This window comes from Falco cherrug, chromosome 15 (assembly GCF_023634085.1).
Source record: "Falco cherrug isolate bFalChe1 chromosome 15, bFalChe1.pri, whole genome shotgun sequence".
In the NCBI taxonomy this organism is placed as follows: Eukaryota; Metazoa; Chordata; class Aves; order Falconiformes; family Falconidae; genus Falco; species Falco cherrug.
Window position 1 is genome coordinate 14,253,077 of NC_073711.1, and position 20,394 is coordinate 14,273,470.

A 20,394-nucleotide genomic window follows, 5' to 3' on the forward strand; every position below is an offset into this window, starting at 1 on the left:
TTAGCAGGGGAAGTGGGCAGGAGGCCGGCAGCGGCGGCCGGGCGCTCCCGAGGAAGTGGGCGCGGGGCTGGAGGAGGGTCCGCGGGCGCGGGGCCGGGCGGGCGCCGGGGCCAGGGGTGCCCCGGGGCGGAGGGTGCGCACGGCCGCAGCCCCGCCCGGGCCGCGGGGCAGCCCAGGGGCCGCGGTTCCCGGCAGGGCGGCGGGGGGCGGGCGGCAGCCGGGTCCGATAAAGGGCCGGGCGGCGGGCGGCGCGGGCAGAGCGGGGCGGCTCCGCGGCGGCGATGGGGATGCTCAGCCTGCCGGGCTTCCTCTCCTGCGGGAAGAAGAAGGTGAGGTGCCGGGGGGGGCGGCTGGCCGGGGGCGCCCGGAGAGGTAGGGGGCACCTGGGCAGGTGGGGTGCTGGGGGTACCTGGGCAGGTATGAAAGCACTTGTGCAGGTGGGATATCGGGGGTACCTGGGTATGTGGGGTAAGGGGGGTACCTGGGCAGGTATGAAAGCACTTGTGCAGGTGGGATATTGGGGGTACCTGGGTATGTGGGGTAAGGGGGGTACCTGGGCAGGTGGGATACTGGGGGTACCTGGGCAGGTATGAAAGCACTTGTGCAGGTGGGATACTGGGGCCACCTGGGCACGTGGGGTAAGGGGCCACCTGGGCAGGTGGGATACTGGGGGTACCTGGGCAGGTGTGGGAGAACACAGGCAGATGTGGGTACATCTGAGCAGGTAGAGTATAGAGGCGCTCAGGTAGGCACAGGGGCACTCGGGCCAGTAGGATGCAGGACCTGGGTAGCTGTGGGAGCACTGGCAGGTGAGGTCCAGACAGGTATGGGAACATTGGGGTGCTGAGGTAGGTAAACAGGGATGTGTTGGGATGGGCACCTGGGCAGGTATGAAGGGCACCTGGATAGGTGTTTTAAAGGTGAGCATACAGGTATGGGTGGGCATGAGCACCTGAACAGCTGTGGAGGCATCTGGGCATGTGTGGGGGCAGAGCAGGGAGTCCCCTGGAGATGCTGCTCCTAGGAGCTGGCAGCCCAGGGGACTAAGGAAGGAGCAGGGCAAAACTGGCCGTGAAGGTTGTGTGGGCTTTCTGGTGGGACCCTTTCTCATAGGTCCATCTGTCTCATCAAGGATCAGGTGGACTGGCAGCCCACCTGACTCTGCCCACCCTGCCTAGCTGCCCTGCCCAGCGATGCCAAGGTGCTGCTCTGGACAGAGGAACGAGGATATGCCCGCCCCACTTGCCTATGGGGTGGTCCTGAATCCTTCCTCCTCTTTTCTTCCAAGGATTTCAGTTTGTCAAATGAAAAAGATGCCCATGCCAGTGATAGCGATGAGAACTCAGAGCGTGGTAACTGGTCAAACAAAGGCGACTACTTGCTCTCCATGGTGGGCTACGCTGTGGGCCTCGGCAACGTCTGGCGGTTTCCCTACCTCACCTACCAGAATGGCGGAGGTACCTGTATTGAATGGCAGTGTCGGGTGGGCACACCTTCCTGTCCCTGAGAAAGGAGGGCCAGCTCCAAGGGCCAGCCCTGAGGCCGGACACATTTTGTCAAAGCTGGATGTGAGCATAACCCTGGGAACTGGGTTAGTGCCCGCTGGTGGGAATGGGAAGAGGAGTAAGAGGTATCTCCGTGTTTTTTTGGTACCAGCCAGGAAGGGAAATAGTTTAAATAGCAAACATTCATCTGAATTAGAGAACTCTTCTGATTTAGTCATGACCAACGCGCATCTTTTTCTCAATGTGCCAATATCCTCTACCTACCTAAATAGCTGTTCTCCCTCCCCAGATTTGCCTCTGTTTATACACAGCGACTGAATACCCTCTGCACTTCTGTTTTGCCAGGCAAACCAGCTAAGCTGGAATAATTATTCAAGCTCAATAATTATCCCCATCAGATGCTTGGGAAGTGCGGAGCAGAGAGAGCCTCTACCTGCTTACACAATGAACTAGTGGCAAAGCCAAATGGAGGCACTGGCTTCCCTGGCTGCTATTCTAGAGCTTTGTCTACTTGCCAGGCAACCACTGGTAATTAAGGAGAGCGTAAACGCCGAGTAACTGCAGAGGACTTACTTGTATGTACTTATTTGCTCTGCCTAACAGTCATTGGAAGTAAAACTCTGGACTGTAAATGCAGCACAGCCCATACGGCTGCGTGTGGAACACGAGGAGACGTTCTTGCTACAGAACTTTTATTGGAGTGAGCTTGGCCGGGTTGCGTCACAGTTTTGTTGAAGAAAATTGTGACAACAAAATGAGTCGTGACATTGGCCCTTCTGCTAGACTTTTTTTCTTATCTGCTGCTGCAAAAGCTTTGCATTTAAAGCATATTTGTGCTGCTGCTTGTATCCTGCTCTGTGCCCCTTGCCCATGATTGATAAAGACAACTGTTACATCCTTGTTTCGAAACACAGGAGTAACCCAGTTAATTCTGTGAGACAATTTACTTGCTTAAATTACAGCAGGTATTTGCAGTTCCTTGCAGAACTGGGTCCTCAATTGCTTTGAGTTCACCGAGAGTGAAGAGGACAGATTTCTGTGGGGATATCAGGTCGTGTTTAGGAAATCTGTGCTCTCGCTTCCCTTATCTTCTGCATGCATACAAAGACGTGCCAGTCCCTTTCACAGAACAGGGCTCACATTGATACCTGGTTAATGTACACTTTAAAATGGACTTGAACAAGAGCCACACGGAGATGCTGGTTGACACAGGAGTCAGTCAACCATAGAAAATAATTTTCATGCTTTGATGTCCAGTAGCTACTCTAACAGGGCGGTTTGGAAATCACAGCTAAGTACATGAAGGAATGGTTCTGTTCCTTTTTAAATTAAAAGCTGGAAGATGAAATAGAAAGCAGACAAGGCCGATAGTGCTCACAGCTGAGCAGTGTTCCTGCCTGTATGAGAACACTATGCCTTTGATAGTTTTTGTAAAATCCTTTTAATTCTACAAGAAGCCATCCCACGTAAATCACCGTTTTCTCCCAGCAATCTGCATCTCTTCGTTGCAGGTACTGGTTAGTTTTATTAGAAAACAGGATTTACAAACAAATCTCTATTCTGCAAAAGCAAAAAAAATGCACAGTGAGATATTTGAGGCAGGGGAAGAAAGGGAGTATAAAATGTAATAGAACTACGGTGAATACTGGAAGTTTCATTGTTTTCTCTGTGTGTGTTTGTGTGTTTGTGGACTTTTTCCGTCTCTCCCCTCAGGTGCTTTTCTAATCCCGTACACCCTGATGTTGGCCCTAGCTGGCTTGCCCTTATTTTTCATGGAATGTTCCCTTGGGCAGTTTGCCAGTCTAGGGCCAATTTCCATCTGGAGAATATTACCATTATTTCAAGGTTGGTATTGTTATGTTTCTTTAGATCTTTTTTTATTCTAGTAATAAACAGATGTGAATTAATGATTTATTCACAAAGTTACTAATTCTGAGAAGCCAGTTTCCCTGTAGAGAATATTCCCGAGGTCACAAGGTCAATATTATTTTCCCAGGTAGATCTTCCTTATTATGCAATTATAATAACAGATGTGGATTAAAGATTTCCACAAAAATGTTGTCAATTATGAGAGGTTTTATCAATGATTTTCCTGGCAGAAGGAAATCACCCTGTTTGCTGTGTGAGGGGAAAATCTCAGTTAAACACCTGGCACTGTGTGCGACAGATGGAATACAATTTTTTAAAGTTAACTTTATTGGTGTTTCTTTACACTTCACATCCTATGTAGCTTGCAAGGCAGTTCCATGTTGGAGGGACTAATTCTGTATTTGGCTGTCAGCACCGGCACAGGCACGTGGGTCTGACTGCTTTATGCATACATTCATCCAACTCACTGCCTTGGGAGTCATCTGCTAGACTCTGGCTTCAAGAGGTGAGGTGCCTCTTGTGATAAGAGAAAGAGCTGCACACTGCAGTGGGAGTTCGCCTCTCTCCGTGAGGGTTTGAATTTCACAGGGAGACTTAGGTGTTTGCAAACAACTAACCATGTGCTTTACTTACCCCGTCCCTCCAGGTCCTGTACCGATGGGTGTAAAGGACTATGCAATTGGTCTTGTTTGCCCTTTTTATCTACCAGAGGAATTAATGTAGGAACAAGGAAGTTTCTGGTGAAATAAGAATTTTACTTGCCACCTAGTACAGAAACGAAAGAGATTACAGTCTGGCTGGCTGCCTGAACGTTCAACTTTTTTTGCCAGTCTCCGTTCTTCAGCACAAGCAACCTTTCACAAGAGCCGTGTATTTATCTTTAAAGCAAAAGTCTATAGGCACAGCAAATCTTTCATCATGTGTCTGCGAAGATACAAACTTCAGTGTAGTCTCCAAGATGATTGGGACAGTTTGGCAGACGTTCTCTCAGAAAGCCACAGAATAAAGTTAATTTTAACAAAAGAGGAGAACAGTACTATTGACACAGATTTATCCTTCTGTGTCAATTCTCATTTATTGGCAAAACTATTCATTACAGTGGGATCTTTAAAATGGCTTGGTCAGTCCTAATATACTTTCTTCAATTTTACTAAGCAATCAGAACTTCCCACTGAACTGGGAGACAACAAAGTACTCAATTTCTCCTTTAGACTTGGACTTAGCAACTAGTCCAATTTTTCTCTGGGCCTGATTCAAACTCTACGTCAAAACTACATTTGAGATGGTCAGTTTGGATCACGTCCCTCATTTCATGGCTTTACCCTTTCCCTGTTTGGTTGCTGTTAAAAATTATTGGGGAAAAAAAAACCCCACAAAAGAAATCCAGAAAACAACCTCAACAACTTCCTAAGTAGCCTTTTAAAAAATCAAGTGAAGTCTGTGTTGTGGTTTTTTTCTGTTTGTTTTGGGTTTTTTTTCCAACTCAAGTTTGCGGTAGTTAAGACATGTCTTTCTCTTTCCTAGGAGTGGGCATCACGATGGTCATCATCTCAACTTTTGTGGCGATCTACTACAACGTTATCATTGCTTATGCACTTTACTACTTATTTGCCTCATTTCAAAAAGTGCTGCCGTGGTCAGAATGCTTTTCCTGGGCAGATGAGTTCTGCAGCAAAACGCGATTAGGTACCTTCATTAACAGCTAGAGCTTAATATTACTGTTATGAATACTTGTACTTTGTACTGTTTTCTGGGAGAAATTACAGGAGCAAGACAGCTACCCATGGCTTGAGAAGTCCTTCCTGGAGTGATGCTTCTCTGCTTCCCTGCTACCAGCTCCAAGTGCCTGGGAATTCTAAAGAGAGACAGGCTGAAACCTTGCTGCGTCAGGGGTTCTTTCATTACCCCTTGCTCCCCCTGTGGCTGTGGGGGTGCACAGTACCTGAGTACCAGTACGGTGCTGGTTTTACACTTTATTAACTCCTCAGAACGTATCTCCATGCTATTGTTCTTGATGTTTGACAGCACATGTATGGCCAAACACTTGTTATCTCACTAGTTTCCATATCAGACCAGTGTAAGGCGAAGGTGAAGCTGGTGAGGTAATTAGTAGTTAGTAGCTGAAATGTGTTGCCAAGTGTTAGTGTAATTGTAACTCTCTTAACCAGGTATCTGGAAACCTCTTCTACGATTCGTAGGTTTCATAAAATGAAGTTGAGATGTTTTATTTAACAAAAAGTTGACACCTGCTTGTGTGCTAAACAAAAATATTTTAGCTCAACATTTGTAAGTGCTGCAGGAATACAAAACTGAACTGAAGAAGCTGTCCTGAAATATACTTCAACAAGACTTTTCTAGTAAATGCTATATAGAGTGTTCTTTACTGTATGTTCTGGCAAAAAAAATCCAAACAGTGCCTATTCCCCCCACCCCAAAAATGTTTAAAGAGCTCTAGTAAGCCCTCTGCCATAATAAGGTGAAGTTACTAGAAGATTATCTGTGTCTAACATTGTTTTGGAACAAAGATTTTTCATAGAGTAACCAAAGCTACAATCTGAACTATCCTCGGCTCTGCTTTTTGCAAGTATTTTTTGCAAGACAATAAGTGAAAGGTGGAGCTGAGCACACCAGATTCCTGGTGTTTTGATTTACAGTCAAAGTAGCAAAGTCACAGCTGCAAGTGATGGTTCAAGTCTGTTTCTAAATATTGTTAGTAGGCAAATGAAGCTGTAACTGTTTAAAAAACATATTTACTATAATAGTCTGATTTTTGTAATAGTCATCACTGTGTTAACGATCCCTTTTGCTTGCTTGCTTTCAGTAAGTGACTGCAACGCAACCTTAGATGGAGAAATCATTCATGCAAACTACTCGTTCATCACAAGCAACAATCTCACATGTCTGAATGGCACCATGAACTACAAACCAGTGCAATTTCCCAGTGAACAATACTGGAAGTAAGCAAATATTTTAAAGGAATGCTAAAAATGCATTTATTATGCATTGTGGTTTTGAATGTATCTTCTATTTTTGTCTCATCTGGCTGTCCAAAACCAATCTAGTCAACAGGGGTGGGCATGCGTATCTGTGCAGAGGGGACATAAAATTCAATTAATGAGTCTGGACCCTTAAAAAAAAATATAAAAAAATAAAAGAAGTAAAAGAGCCAACCTGTAGCAAACTGAAAAATACTCCAGCTTCAAGAAATTCTCTTCTCTGGAGTCCTGGTAGGGACTACACTAGCATCTTTATGTATAGCATACACTTCCTTTCAGGAGTTGCTGTGTAAAATATATTCACCTTATTCTGAATCTGGGCCTGCTGTGAAACTGCGGTTTCTTTAGCCCCATGGTTTCAATTTGCCTCATGTTCCTCGGGTTCCTGGGAACTGATGCTTCCTATGGGCTCTTCTTTTGCCATCAGAATTTCATGCTTAACACAAAAGAGCTGAGGTAAGCCTGATGGGCAATGTGTGGAGAGCTGGGGACTGTTAGACTTTAAAAAGAGGGGGACACTGCAGTTAAATGTTCAGTTTTTCAATGCCAATCGTGGAGTCCTAACAGCACCCTCACGGAAGCAGCTGCAGGGTCTTGTAATATCTGCAGAAACCAGCTTGCTTTCCTTCAAGAAATTGCTGCAGAGGAGCGTGTGCTGCTGTCGCCCTCATTGCAGCGTTTTGTGCTTTCAGTAAAGTGGCTCTCCAGCGCTCGAGTGGGTTGGACGAGACTGGTGGCATTGTGTGGTACCTGGCGCTCTGCCTCCTCCTGTCCTGGATGATTGTTGGAGCTGTGCTGTTTAAAGGAATAAAATCTTCTGGAAAGGTAAGTTAGAAAGAGCAGGTAGCAGACTTTTGGCCTGATCCCGCCCTTCCGATGTCAGTTGGACTCGGGGAAGGTTAGCACTAGGCAGGATGCAGTCTTAACCCACTGTCATCTGCTGGACATGGCATTAGACTTTCTTCTGCTCCTTGGCTTCAGAACTGTTACATAAAATGTGAGTAAGGTGCTGATTACACAGCAGCTACTTAACACATGGGTTTTTTAGTTGCACCAGGGCTGCCATGCATCTGGGGATCTTGCTGTCACGCAGGTGATTCCAGCTGAGTTTTGGCAGTCACCCAGCCTGTTGTGATGGGTGTGTGCATGTGACTGCACACACCCTGGGAACACCCGGTCATTATTTGCACCTCCAGACTAGCTGTTTGGACAATACAGGTCAAGTCCTGTGAGCAGATGTGCGTGTGCAGCTTCCTGCCGGATTGTGAAATGTTGTTTGTACTCAGGATTCCAAGAGGCTTTTAGGGACCAGGTTCATAGGTGCTTGTTTTCCGACTCTGGCTCTACTGAGCTCCCATTTCTATGTGCCGGAGCACGGCTGCCTGGAGCTTTCCTTGGGCTAGCTCAGCTTCTCTCCAGACTTCAGACAGGCTGAATTTCATGATTCTCTGTGTGAGGTCCTTTTCCTGATTTAGTTCCTTTCTCCCCGTACTCCTTTCGTGTTGCATCTTTACTTCTTCCATCTTTGTTGCCTTCATTCATTCTCTCACCCTTTTTGTGCTGACTTTTTTTTATTTATTTATTTTGTCCTTTTGATTCCCTCTGTCATTGTGCCTTTCTAAGGTTCCTGTATGCTTGTCTTCCTTTGCTCTGATGCCTCCTCCAATTCTGCTTTCAATCTGGAGCTTTCTGCCCCCTCAGAACTTCAGGGTGGAGTATCTGTGCTTTCCCAGCCACAGCTGTCCTGCTGCACGGCTCCTCTTAAACTCACATTCTTTGGGTTCCTGGCAATTGGCTGTTCCTGTTGTCACTTCTCTTCTGTCATGAAGGTAAGCCTCCTTGAGGAGTAAGGTAAGGCTCAGAAGAATCTAGCTGGGCAGGAACAGGGCAAAGGTGAAGAGCAGAGAGAATTGCTTATTCCAAGCAAGTGTGAAGGAGGTCTTCAGAAGGCAGACTCACCACATGATGGTGCAATGCTATGGCTTGGTGTAACCAGCAGTACCGGGTCAATTATCTGCGTTGCACTGAAACTAAGGCTCAAGAAACAAGAGTATTGTTGGATGTAGCCCACGTGATAACAGCGCTGCTCAGCCCTGCTTCTGGCCTGGATCCCATCGAGCTGGAAATTGTGTAGACAAACAACAAAAAAGATCTGTGTCTGAGAGAACCTAAAAGTCCTTGTTGTCAGTGAAGAAAGCTCCCAGCATGGCTCCCCCCCAGCCCCAGTCAGTCTCAGCAGGTGATAATTCCATCCTGGTCACCTATTTTTGACTGGCTTTCAGTTTGCATTTGTTAGGAGCATTGTCTAGCCGGAGTCTTCTTGGGTAGTTGAGCCCCGGCCTTGCTACAGCAGTAAATCAAGTCAGAAAACACATTTCTGAGACTAGTCAAGTGCTGTCTGAAAAGTGGGTATGTGGCTTGGGCCTGCTGCTTCTGCTGGAATGCAGCTCCAGAACCGGCTAAGCCAGATGGTTTAATGGTTGGCGTGTGTGCGTTCTCTTCCCTGGTCGCCTGTTTTTCATTTGACCTAGCAGACCTTACCCTAAAACCTGGCCGTTCCTCCTGCACAGAGGTACGTGCATCCCCTCGCTTCTCACGTGTCCCTGCCCTGTTTTCTGCAGGTTGTCTACTTCACCGCGCTCTTCCCCTATGTCATCCTGCTCATCTTGCTGGTGCGAGGTGCTACCCTGGAAGGTGCTCTGGATGGCATCGAATATTACATTGGGAGGCAGTCCAACATCACCAAGCTGATGGAGGCAGAGGTGAGAGACAGCGTCGGCCCCAAGAGCACAACATGTTTCTGTGGGCTTGTCACTTACAGAATGCCTGCTTTTTGATCCACGCGGGTGGTTCTTCATTTTGTATCTGCAGCTAGGTTCTCCTTCGAAAGCAACCCCCAACTCTATCAGAAGTCCAAGCTCCTATTCTAGCTACTCTCAATCTAAAAACCAGCCACACTCTGCCCTCTCCCTGCCACACCACTGACACCAGCACTGGTGGTGGCTTTGGGCAGCTCTGGGGGTTGTGCTGCAGTTTCGCCTTAGCAAAGCCTGCTGAGAACATTCTTGCTGTGGGATCAAGCACTGTTCTTGCATGTACCTTACTTGCTTTGGTTTCTGATAATTTCAAAGGACTTTATCAGAAGGTTGAAGGGATGCCAGAGTTTGAAATTCAGGCTGTGCCTTGCCCAGGAAATTAAACCTGGGAAATTAGGTGGACCGGGAAGGGCGCCTTGTGCAAAGGGGGCTTGGATATTTTTTGTTCTGGCTTATGGTAACATTAATTCAGTTTTACCAAAAGCAGGCATGAAGTGTGATATTTATTTGTGGTACTTCATGTGAGCATTTGGCACTAACTGAGGGAGTACAGCAGAGGCACAAGTGGTTTGTCTGGGTCACAGTGTGAGGGGCACAAGTGGGAGAGCACATGGAAGTTCTCGCTCCTGCAGCCTGGTCCTGGTTTCCCTTTTTTGTTGGCACTGTGAAAGGTTCCTATCTCGCTCGACAACCCACATATGTGAATGAGCTGAATCTCTTCTCCAGGGTTAGCTCAGTAAGATTGAAGTATTTAGAAATATACTTGGGATGTGACCTTTGGAGATCATAGAAGATAATATTTGTGCTTAAGACTGCAAGGTCACCAGCGTGCTATATCCTACCTACTCTAAAGCCCATGTGAAATGGAATTAGATATTCAGGCTAAACGCAGGGAGGAGGGGGGAAACAAAAGAAAAAAACCCACCTGGAACTTCCACAGAGGGCAGACTTAAATGTTTGTAAATAATACAGTAATTCCTATGTTCTTATTTCTGGTAGGTTTGGAAGGATGCAGCCACCCAGATATTCTACTCCCTGTCCGTGGCATGGGGCGGGCTTGTTGCTTTGTCTTCGTACAATAAGTTCCACAACAACTGCTACTCGGACGCTATTTTAGTTTGCGTAACTAACTGCCTCACCAGCGTATTTGCTGGGTTTGCGATATTCTCTATCTTGGGACACATGGCATTTGTGTCTGAGAGACCCGTCTCAGAGGTTGTGGACTCAGGTAGGCTGATAGTTGTGCTGTCTGTATTTGGATGTGCTTTGACCAAGGCATGACACTGACCTCCATCCTTCTGCTGCTTTCCAGGGTTTGATCTGGCATTTGTAGCCTACCCAGAGGCACTCTCCAAGTTACCAGTTTCTCCTCTGTGGTCCTTCTTGTTTTTCTTCATGCTCCTGCTCTTGGGCCTTGACTCCCAGTTTGCCACCATAGGTGAGTGGGGTTTTAAGTGACCCACGGCTTTTCAAATGACCATTACCTTTAGTAATTGTGCTACTCAAAACCCCACACTTCTTCCTTCGCAGAAACACTTACAACCACCATACAAGATATATATCCCAAAGCGATGAAAAAGTTAAGAATCCCTATAACCCTGGGTGTGTGCATATTGCTCTTCCTTCTCGGTCTTACTTGTGTTACTCAGGTAAGACATTAAATTCTGTTTTGGCGGTGAGTTTAGTTACGCTGCAAGTGATGAACTCAAGTTAAATACCCTTTCTGACTGTTCCTGTTTGCATGGATTGGTCTGAGAAACACTTGAATTCTGCCAGTGTGCCTGGACATGCAAATAAAAATTCACAGAGGGAAGCTTGAAGAACCTAAGGTTTTCTGTGATTATTGAACTGAGATGTGCTTTTAAGAAGAAGGCCTGTACCAAGGCTATGAACCATCAACCTGTTTTATTGCTCCTCAGTTCAGATTGTGTAATCTCAAGCATAAACATACGGTGTGTCTGCAGCACTGTGGGTACCGCTAATAGATGATGACGGGATCTTTTTGTTCAGCACTGGCTACCAAACAGGGCAGGATTTGAGAGATGGCCTATTCATGTCATAAAAACTTATTAGCTCACGAGCATCTGTAGATCGTATGGTTACTTCTTGTATGTGTGTATTTATATATACATACATACGTATACACACATATATACTTAAAATTCCGTATAGGTAACCTGGGGAAAATTTCCTGAGGCAATTGTCTTTAAGGATATAAAGGTTCATTGCAATTAACCTATCTAGAAATGCAGATTTATGCATGTAATTAGACTGAGAATGTGAAGTAGATAATTGTGGTGAATAGATGGTTGTATAGCCAAGCAAGGCACGTAAGTTATGAAACATGGTGGCAGGGAAGCTTGCAAAGGACTTAGTATGCAAGAGTGTGAAATGACTTAAGGCTTGTTTCCTGCTCTGTGATCCTGCTGTTGCGTGCTGGTGTTTACAGCTGTGTTTAACCCACGTGGAAAACACGTGTGTGTAGGAGTATACAAGCCTACCAGAAGTGATAACTGGTATTGCTGTTGCTGTAGCTCAATATTAAAACTCCAGAATCAGCTTTAATAAGGTAGTTCCACATTTAAATGTTGCTTTCAACTGTTTATATACACTCTGCATATACATATATTTTGTTATTAGTATGCAAATTGACAGAATTTTGTCAGATGTGCTTTTCAACTTTGCATAAGAGATATTTAAACAAAATAATGCTCACAAATGTGTACCTTATTTCAAGAACCGGGAATTTAAAAAACTCAGGCTGGTTATTAGTTAAACTGGCCTGAACAATGCAACTTATTTGCATAAAGATGTTACTGGGATTGAGTAAGTTTTTTAACCTCTCTATTGTTTGTTCTACAGGCAGGAATTTACTGGGTTAACCTAATAGATCACTTTTGTGCTGGATGGGGAATCCTTATTGCAGCTGTCCTGGAGATAATAGGCATCATCTACATTTACGGTAAATTATTTGCACTGAAGTTATATGATTTGACTCTGCGGTCCCTGGCAGAGTGTATATTAAACTTTAATTACTGCTATAAGGCATTTAAAACGTAACTGTCTGAAAAGCTTTAATGTTTACCATAGAACTGGAGAAACTGTCCTTGACCATTGCCTTTCTTCTATGACTTCTGATTAACAACACCTGCAAGGGAGCCGCCTGCTTTACAATGCACCCTACGATTGTCTCTCAACAGGAGGAAACAGGTTCATTGAAGACATCGAAATGATGATTGGAAAGAAGAGCCGTTCATTCTGGCTGTGGTGGAGAATGTGCTGGTTTTTCATTACTCCTGTGCTGTTAATGGTGAGTGTAGGTCACTGGATTGCATTAGCGTGACAGAGCTTAGTAATTTGGTAGTGAAGAGGTTTCCACGTGAGGGTTCAGGGCTGGGTGCCCAGGCCCTGTATAAAGTTGGGGTACGGCTGTGCCAATGAAACAAAGTACGCGCTACCCATGCTTTCTGATAACTTATCGCTCTTCCCTGGGTACTCTGCCGGTGGGGCTGGCCATTCAGATCAGTTGCTGGTGAGCTGGGGCTGTACTCCTGAGGAGTAACATACAGCAAACAGATTGTCCACTTTAGCAGCTGGATTAGCTTCATTTCAGACTGAGAAAATGTTTTGAAAACCTAGCTCGTTTTTTCCCCTTTGAGGGACACATCGTTTTGGGGACAGATCCCTGGCTTGGGCTTGCTCTTTGGATGTTCCCCTGTCTGAGATTTATTTTTTTTTTTAAGTTTTGTTGTGCATGTGTCAGTTTTTCATTACTCCTGTACTTCTAATTGTGAGTGTAGATGGTTGGATTATCTCGCTATGAGAGATTTTATTAGCATCACAAATCCGGGAGCAGTAGCAAATCACTCTGGCCAGCACATTACCTTTAATCTGTCCAGGCTACAGTTTAAAAATTGCTGCTTAAAAAGTCTTATTTTCGCAGCAATATTCACCAGTGTTTAATCTTAGATTCTTTCCCATATTCCTGTAAATAATGGAACATGGGAACATATAAAATGTACAGAGAAAGGTACAGGGCTCCTCCAGCAATGTATGTATTCTCCAACGTAAGATTTCAGCGGGACCCAGAGATCAAGTTCTGTTTAAACACAGAAGTACTTCAAGTGTTAGGGTGCCTATCAGTGTCATCCTTCAGTCTTACTGTTTGGCCATGACTGAACACCAAATCCTGCACAACCATTATCACACTCAGAAAGCAAGAGGGAACTGTGTGCAATTTGTAGATAGCGCTTTTTTTTTTTTTTTTTTTTTTTTTAACCCACTTGGAAATACAGTGCGAGTTCAAGTTAGCTGTAAATCTGCTTTTCTCTCCTAATCTTTTTGCCATTTTTTATAGGCCATTTTGGTCTGGTCTTTGGTCACGTTTTCACCTCCCACTTATGGCTCAGTGTTATATCCCACGTGGGGAACTGCTGTTGGCTGGTGCATGATTATCTTCTGCGTTATCTGGATTCCCATCGTCGCTATTGTAAAAATAATTAGAGCAGAAGGAAACCTTTGTCAGGTAAGGGCACAAAAATCTGTCATGGCTTCAAATCTTGCTCTCCTTGGCATTTTCAGGAATACCTGTGCTTTATTCTCAAAAATTTGAGGTTCACTACCTTGAGGTATTCGTTAATTGGGCTTTTAGACAAAAAAAATCTCTGGTAGTTGCATCAGAGGCAAATTTACCCTACTGTGTTCTGAGACGATAAAGTCTAATTCTTTGGGAGTCACCCATACATTCAAGAGTGATTTTCATGCTTTCTGTTGTTCCAGCTGCTTTAAAAATTTCTATCCCCATGTTGTTTTCTGGAATGTTGCCTCCCATTCCTTGCAGAAAAAAGCAAGTACAAGATCTGAGTTATGCTTTTCTTGCCAAGCTTTGCCAGAGACTCCTGTTGGTCATAGCTTTCCCTGCTTGACTTCAATGTCCAGAATCTACTGAACCCAAAGGCATTTGGAATGATTTGTATAAAACTTCGGTTTTGTTTGTTGGGGTGTTTTTTTGCTGAGTTGCAGGGCATACCTACAGTTACAGCTTTACCAAACTTTAAAAACAGCCAGAACTAAGGTAAGACATTAAGTGCCTCTTGTTTTTGCTTTCCAGCGCATTGTAAGCTGCTGCAGGCCCACTGCAAACTGGGGTCCCTACCTGGAATGTCACCGAGGAGAAAGATACAGCCATGTCGTAGATCCCAAAAAGGAAAAGGAACATGAGATTCCTACTGTGTCTGGCTTCGTATACACTCAACAATGAGCTGGCCATTTGGATGACAAATTTTTCATATAAGTGTGGTTTTTTTTCTTTAACTATTAGAAAGTGACAATGCAAAACAACAAAAAAAAGCAAACCAACCTTCTGCCCTTCAAAACCCAGCCCCCGAATGGAAATGAGCCGTATTATTTATTTTTAGTGCTGTGTGTTTGGGGAGGAACAGGTAGATTAGATGCTGAGATCTCCCCAGGTGTTTGGGTTGTGAGGGCAGGAAAATACATTGCAGGCTCCCCAGGCTGATGGACTAGGCATGCTTAACCCCATCCAACCAGTATCCAGCTGGACTGCAGATACAGGTGTGGAAGGGGACAAAGACACATTCTGGTGCTTCCCAGGTACAGGAGATTGGAGCCAAATGGTGCTGTGCTTGCATGCCCTGATGTGCTACGGGCAGTTACTACCTTCTGCTGTGCTTTGCTATCCACAGTGGTGTGCAATTGGCAGAGAGGTAAATGCATGTGCTGCTGCCTGACACCGTAGCTCAGGGCACAGGAATAATTCTTTAAGCCTTGCTCAGTGCTGTGAGGCTGCTCAGGATTTGTTGTTGACTACAGTGTGTGTGCGTGTGTGTGTGTCGTTTGTACATCTAAATATTGGGTGGCAAAAATTTGCCATCACAGGAAATAAGGTCTTAACATGGCAAAAAAGCAGGCTTCTCTCTCATTATTCCCCTTGGGATCCCCAAAGATCCATCTTTTGTGTCATGCCCCATGCTCAGTATTCATCTGTCTATAATTCAAAAATCCTGTGTTTCCGTATTCTGTCATTAGGCACTGCAGAATGAAATAGTAACCACTGAGTTCTGGTGCGTCTGCTCTCCTACACTCACCAAAGCGTTACCTGCCAGTTTGTCATCTACATCTTTCACTCAGGCTTGGGTTTTCCCTACCAAAGCAGACCCAATGTGCTTTTTAAAGACTTGAAGCAGTGTTATCAGTGTTGTGGTAGAGCCAAAAGAAGCAGAACTTTACCCCAAGTGAAGGTTACAACTGCCTTTTAGTGCTGTCACTCCAAAATTTGCTGATATCATGAGATTATTGAAAAGTTAGGAAGTTTGTGGTGCATTTGGGAACACAGATTTATGCTCCTGCCTAGGCAGGAAGGGGTTAGGTTAAGAGAACCTGACTTCACTTGTAATACAAGTGAATTCCTGATAACGGAAAAAAGACCTATGGACTGAATGAATAAATTGCGTGTGCAGAAGAACATCTCTCTTGCTGTGATAATGGTTCCTCGGGAACAATGTAGCAGGGTTTCTAGCTGTCACTTCCTCTCAGGGCTTTGTTACTGTTTCTGGACGTGAAGGAGTGTGGAGAGTGGCTTGTTGCCCAAACTGCATGCCTCAATGTATGTTTTATACTGGTATTTTTGTGACAAATCAACACTTTATGGCAAATAAATGTGATTTTCTGTTTTTAATGGTTTTGGAGCTGGAAAATGAGATTTTAGTGTCATGTATGGGGCGGGGCAGTTGTTGGGAAAGGGAGTACTGCCAACTTTTCTATGATCCTAAGACTTTGGGAGATTAAACTGGAAAGATTCAACCTCCTTGTCTTAAAAGAGTTTAGGCTCTAGTCCAATAGCCCTGTTTTGGACCAGGCTCTGAAAATACAGAAAGTAATTGAGTGGGAATTTATAAAAAGGGCTGTGGGATTAAAGCCTATAACAGAAGCTGGTGAAGAGGACCCCTTTCCTGCACTCCAGTGCTCTAGGGTCATGGTCTGGCCACAAACCAGCAGAAAACAGTGCTGCCGCTGGTCCTGATGTGTGGAGAGGCTGGGAGCAGGAGGGAGGATGAGCTGCAAAGCTGTCGTGCTCATCCCCCAGTGCACCATCTGTCGGAGCTGCCACAGTGGGCAGCAGCTCATCCCTGGGAAGGGACAGGCTCTGCAAAGGAGGGAGAAGTTAGTCAGTAACAAGTGAGAGTGCTCCAAGAGGTGGTGAGGAAGCAGGCTGGCCAAACCAGCTTCAGAAAGAATCCAGGAAAGTTTTGGCAAAAGAGATGCTGAAGACTAATACCAGCCATCTACTGCCCTGCAGGAAGCCCCTTTGAGGCTTCTTCTGCTCTGGACTTGTCTCATGGGCTTCTAGAAGCTGTTTTCATGATGTTGCACTATCAAAACCTCCCAGAGGAGTGACAGAAGACAATTTCTCAAGGGCTGGGGATCCAGTTTAGGTGCTTTCTCTTTTCTTCAAGGTAAGAAAATTCCCCAGTTCTGAAGGCAAGGTTTGCTCTCCTGGCCCCTGGCAGAGCTGGGATCCCACTCTGCGTGTGCATGCCTGACATCTCCCCAGTACCTCCAGCTTCTGTTACTCTCTTTGGGTTGATTTATTCCTGAGGTTGCTGACTGCTGGCATCTGCTGAGGAGTCTTGAAGAGTATTTAGGAGTTGCCGTTCACACTCTGGCCCAGCAGCTAGGGTTATTTAATAGCCCCTGAGGGTAACGTGAAGAATTAAGTGTCCATCGACACTGCTCTGCAGGCAGGCTGGGCTCAGCCCAGCAGCCCTGGCACATTCCTCACCCGCACAGGCTGTTGCCCAGCATCCCGGTGTCTGCAGGGTCGAAAAATCAGCAGTGCCAACCAGCGCAGCATTCCTGGTGAAGGAGGATGCTCTGTGTGAGCAGGTGGTCAAAATGCCTGGAATTTGGAGTTTTTTACTCTGAGGAAAAAAGGAAAATAATTCTGCTTTGGATCCAGATAAACAGGAGTGAAAGGAAAACTCTTGAAAAGAAATAAGTAGAAGTGCAAAAGAAGTAGGTTTGCTTTGAATTTTGAGCCAATCCGAGTATGGTTTCAGTCAGGAAAGAGAACACAGACATGTGCAGTTCCAAAAAGCGCTATCTGTAACATGGAAACACTTAAAATGGCATTTCAACTGGCATTTGTATATGTATGTAAAGAAATTTTTTAGGGGCCAAGATTATGAAAATAAATTTTAAACCCCCAAGTTATTTCTATTGCAGAGACCGCTCATAAGTAGGAAGTAAAAAAAAAAAAAAAAAAAAAGAGAGAGAGAAACAACTGAAAAAAGAGTATTTAATTTCACTTCTACCACATCATTTATTTGCAATAGGACATTTTCCAGCCCGGGCTGCGTGGCAGTGTGCTAACCAGCAGAGAGCACCCTGTGCTCGCGTCTCCTGCTCAGCTCGGGGGAGTGGGGGCCTGCAAGGGGCGGTGGGACCCCCATCCCATCCCGAGAACGGCCGGGATGCTGGCTTGCTCCTTGATCCGTGGCCCTGGAGACTGCAGTGTAAAGCTGTCATTTGGCACTCGCTACTGCCTGCCTGGTGGCTCCTGAATAGTGTCTGAGCTTTGAATCGGACTGGCCGTATCGAATGGTCTTTTTTATCCAGTTCCAGGTGTGTCAAAAATATAGCTGGTGCTCCCTGGCTTTGAGCTCAGCATCACATCAGCAATACAGCTGCCCTGTTAAAGCCACTCTGGCCCCTGCAGGCTGGAGTTGATCACGGGTTATCTCAGCAGACAGGTTGTCCCAGTAAGTGGACCTTTCCAGCCCCACATCGCAATTTTGTGATGTTTCACACCCCCACTCCCAAGTCCCCAGAGCTCAGCTGAGCCTCACCTTGTTCTCATTCTCCATGCCTATGGATGATGTGGCCTCGAGCAAGTGTCCCCTTCCTGGCTATTTTTAAAGGGTTTTTTTGTAAGAAGCAGTAGCATAGACCCAGAAGCAGCATGCATGTTTTTAATTGAAGTCTTTATTTTCTTGTTTCAGCTTTAAATCTAATTTTCCGTCATTTTGTGGGTCTGTGGCAGGGCTTTGTGTTGTCATTTGGCTTCAGATCCACGGCCATGGCTGTGGCTGATGTGGGCATCGTGGCACCGCAGTCAGGCTCCAAGCGATAGGGCATCTGCCCCAACTAGTTTGGTGTAATGATTTGTTTAAAAAATGAAAAGTAAACAGTGCTGGTAGCTTTTTTCATGGGATCGTTTGGTAGATCCCCTAAAGTCTAGAGCCACAGAAGTCAAACAAATGAGAGAGAGCAGCCTCTGAGCAGGCAGGGGAGGAGGTGATGAGGGACTGGGAAGCTCTGGTGAAAGGGAAGATAGAGCAGCAGGTTAAACTGGATCTTCCACTGAAGGAAGTGCAGTGGGAAATGGCAGCCTTACCTGGGGTGACTGCTCAGTCGAAGCCAGGCTGACTGACAGCACAGCCACAGCTACCAAAAGAAGGTTTTCTTCCTCAACAAAACAATCTCAAGAAGGCTTGAGATAAATCAGTTCAAGAAAGTTATCAGTGCGTGATAACACAGCCTGTTATGAAAGTAAAACTGCACCTCAGTGAAGCATGGAGTCAGCACAGAGGTGAGGTGTATGTGTGCATCTTTAATGTGATGTGCAGCTCCCTCAGCTCAAAAGGCAAAGCAGGATGAAGAGGTACAGAGAAAGCACCAAAAGACAGCGTGTTGGAATACGCTCTGCTCAGCAAGCAAGTAAAAGGAACAAGGATTTTGCTTTGCAAAAATCAGGGTTGGAGAGCAGAGCAAATAGCCATCTGTGGAGTGATGAAGGGGACTAAGGAATGGCTATTCACTATTTCTAGTGATTTTAGAACCACAGAAAAGACAGGAACTTATCAGGTGGCAGCTTAAAAGTGAAAGGAGGAATGTTTTGCCCAATGTTCAGTCCAGCTGTAGAGCTCCTTGCCAAAAGGTGTTGGTACTAAATGCCTGCATGGCTTCAAAATCATTCAGAAAAACTATTGAAGAAAAAAAACCCAAAACCTCAACAAGACACTACTTCTGGTTCAGGAAACTTTAAGAATACTAGGAAAGCAGGTCTGTAATACTTCTACTGCTCTCACGCTCCTCCCTGGGTGTCTATGCTAGGCTGGTGTCAGAGACAAGATGCTGGCCTGGCCTGGACCTTTGGTTTGACCTTGTACAGCCGTCCCAGAGAGCAAACATTGAGCTCTGCGATTCATATTTGCAGCCTTTAACTCATTTACAAGAAAATGCAGATTGTTGCCAAGAGAAACCTATTGAATTTTCTCTCCTGTGCATGCTCTGCCAGACACAGATTCATGTTCAACAGAGCCTGAACACAGTTTCATCTGGACATCTCCCTGTAGTGCACAGTCTCCTGAGTTCCAGACTTTTCATTATTTCTCTTCAAGCAATCAGGAACGCAGAACTTCCTCTGGTGCAGACTTTCTTACTATAACAAAAAAGCAGGGGAAGCATGACGAGCTTTGCTATGGGCAGCCTGAGCTCTGCAATGTGAAACAAGCAGCAAGCGCTAATGACCCCAGCTCCCCTCCCCAGGAGGAGTAATTGTTTTCCACCAGTGTTAATAAAAATAAGGTAAAGAAAGATAATACATGTTAAAAGATGAATCATGGAGTTTGCAAGAAAGCAGAGAGCTAATGTTCACCACCACCACCTAAAGCAGATGCAGAGAAGAAAAAAGAATAAAAGAAGAAAAGAACAAAAGGCATGCAGGGCTCTCTCTTGTTGCTGCCTTTGCAGAGTGGAGCGCACTCAGCTGCTGAGCCAAGCCTTGGCCAAGAGCCACTGCCACCAGGGCCGTCAGGCATGGGAGGCTCTCCAGCAAGGGGCAGGACACATATGCAACCCCATTTTGTAACTCTCTGAAATGCTGTGACCTCCCACGCAGTTCTTCAATCCTCTGAGAACTCCCACAGTCATAAGACAAACACCATTTCATCGTGGTGATGAGAGATGCAGTGATCCTCTTTGAAAAGGAGGTTTCAGCACAGAGGAGGCTCTGGCCTCGCTACGAGCATCCAGCTGGTGGGGACAGTCACTGGGAGGCGGTGAGTTCTCCTGCTCCAGCACTGAGTCGTCTCAGCAGTGACAGTAGGGGCTGGGTGCAATTGCATCGATGGTGCCATGGTACAGTAGATCTGCTTGTTTCAGTGCTCAGAAAAGGTAGATCCCTCT

At 45.6% G+C, this 20,394-nt stretch overlaps 1 protein-coding gene across 1 annotated transcript; it reads left to right on the plus strand.

Moving 5' to 3' along the window:
* Positions 1-265: 265 nt before the first annotated feature.
* SLC6A14 (solute carrier family 6 member 14) lies at positions 266-15,883 on the plus strand. Its single transcript, XM_055727730.1, has 14 exons — positions 266-329; positions 1,289-1,457; positions 3,219-3,350; positions 4,899-5,060; positions 6,196-6,331; positions 7,063-7,195; positions 8,992-9,132; positions 10,186-10,414; positions 10,499-10,624; positions 10,717-10,835; positions 12,049-12,148; positions 12,387-12,496; positions 13,544-13,711; positions 14,297-15,883. Exons 1-14 carry the CDS (start codon positions 282-284, stop codon positions 14,444-14,446), a joined length of 1,923 nt encoding a protein of 640 aa, XP_055583705.1. The 5' UTR covers positions 266-281; the 3' UTR covers positions 14,447-15,883.
* The last annotated feature ends 4,511 nt before the right edge of the window (positions 15,884-20,394 follow it).